A 1,033-nucleotide genomic window follows, 5' to 3' on the forward strand; every position below is an offset into this window, starting at 1 on the left:
TATGGAAGTGAATGAAGAAGATAGTGACGAAGTTCGAACAACAAAATCAAAAGATGAAACTGATGACGGACCAATAGGATCGCGTACTCGAGGAGCGGAAAGAAAACAGAAACTACTGCAAACAAGTATGGTACAAAGGGCAAGTTCAATAACGTTAATGGTTACCATTACTTTTTCATTACTGATACACGTTACTTTAGCAGGTAACCTGATATTACAAGGGGATGATATAATGGTAAAAGGGATTAATAGAACTTTGTCCATAGCTCCTTGTAAGCTAAAAATCGATGTTCCCAAATCAACTAAATTGATCATCGATCAATTCAAAATTGAAAAAATAACGGCCGAATTAGAAACCCTATCACAACAACAATTTCGTAATGGTCAATATGTTCGACCAACATGGAGCCTTGCGGATGAGATCAATCAAGAAAGTAATGAGTTATCAATCCGATTTAAATATAGAACTGATAAGGCCTCGGAATTCATACAAGAAGAATTGAATAATCTTACAACGAACTGGAAGCTCGTTAGCTTTTGTATTTCTATTTTTATTCTCACGTCAATTCTTGTTATTGTTAATCTAAAATTGAAGCTAATCTGTATAGTTTTCAAATGTTTCAAATGATCGCAACGAAAGGCAAATCCTACTGAAGCAGAACTAGTACTTACTTTAAAGGATGAACAACACCAAAATTTATCATTACAATTAAATTCAAATCAAATAGATATCTTCAAATATATCCCTAAAACTTCCTTTTTTTTTTCTTCAGTAGGGAGTGTCGGAAAAACCGAGAGAATTTATCATACATTAAATGCTTAGAACATTTCTAATGATTCATCACTGCATTATTCACCAAATCACATTCCTCAAAATTATCTCCCATACGTTTCTTTGTTATCTTTGTCTACGGAAATACACATTTTTACAGTTTCCTTTGTATCTAAATGAATACCCTCTAACGTTTTATGTAAACCACTCCTACTTCTTTATATATATATATATAACCTTTTTGTATAAAGGTTTTGTCTG

At 32.4% G+C, this 1,033-nt stretch overlaps 1 protein-coding gene across 1 annotated transcript; it reads left to right on the top strand.

Annotated features, from left to right (window-relative positions):
• Position 1: 1 nt before the first annotated feature.
• LOAG_19221 (hypothetical protein) lies at positions 2-628 on the top strand (the record flags this gene model as incomplete). The annotated part of the gene is made up of 1 exon (XM_020451874.1): positions 2-628. The coding sequence occupies one exon, from the start codon at positions 2-4 to the stop codon at positions 626-628; it is 627 nt and encodes a 208-aa protein (XP_020304317.1).
• Positions 629-1,033: the final 405 nt, after the last annotated feature.

This window comes from Loa loa, assembly GCF_000183805.2.
Source record: "Loa loa unplaced genomic scaffold supercont3.3346, whole genome shotgun sequence".
Taxonomy (NCBI): Eukaryota; Metazoa; Nematoda; class Chromadorea; order Rhabditida; family Onchocercidae; genus Loa; species Loa loa.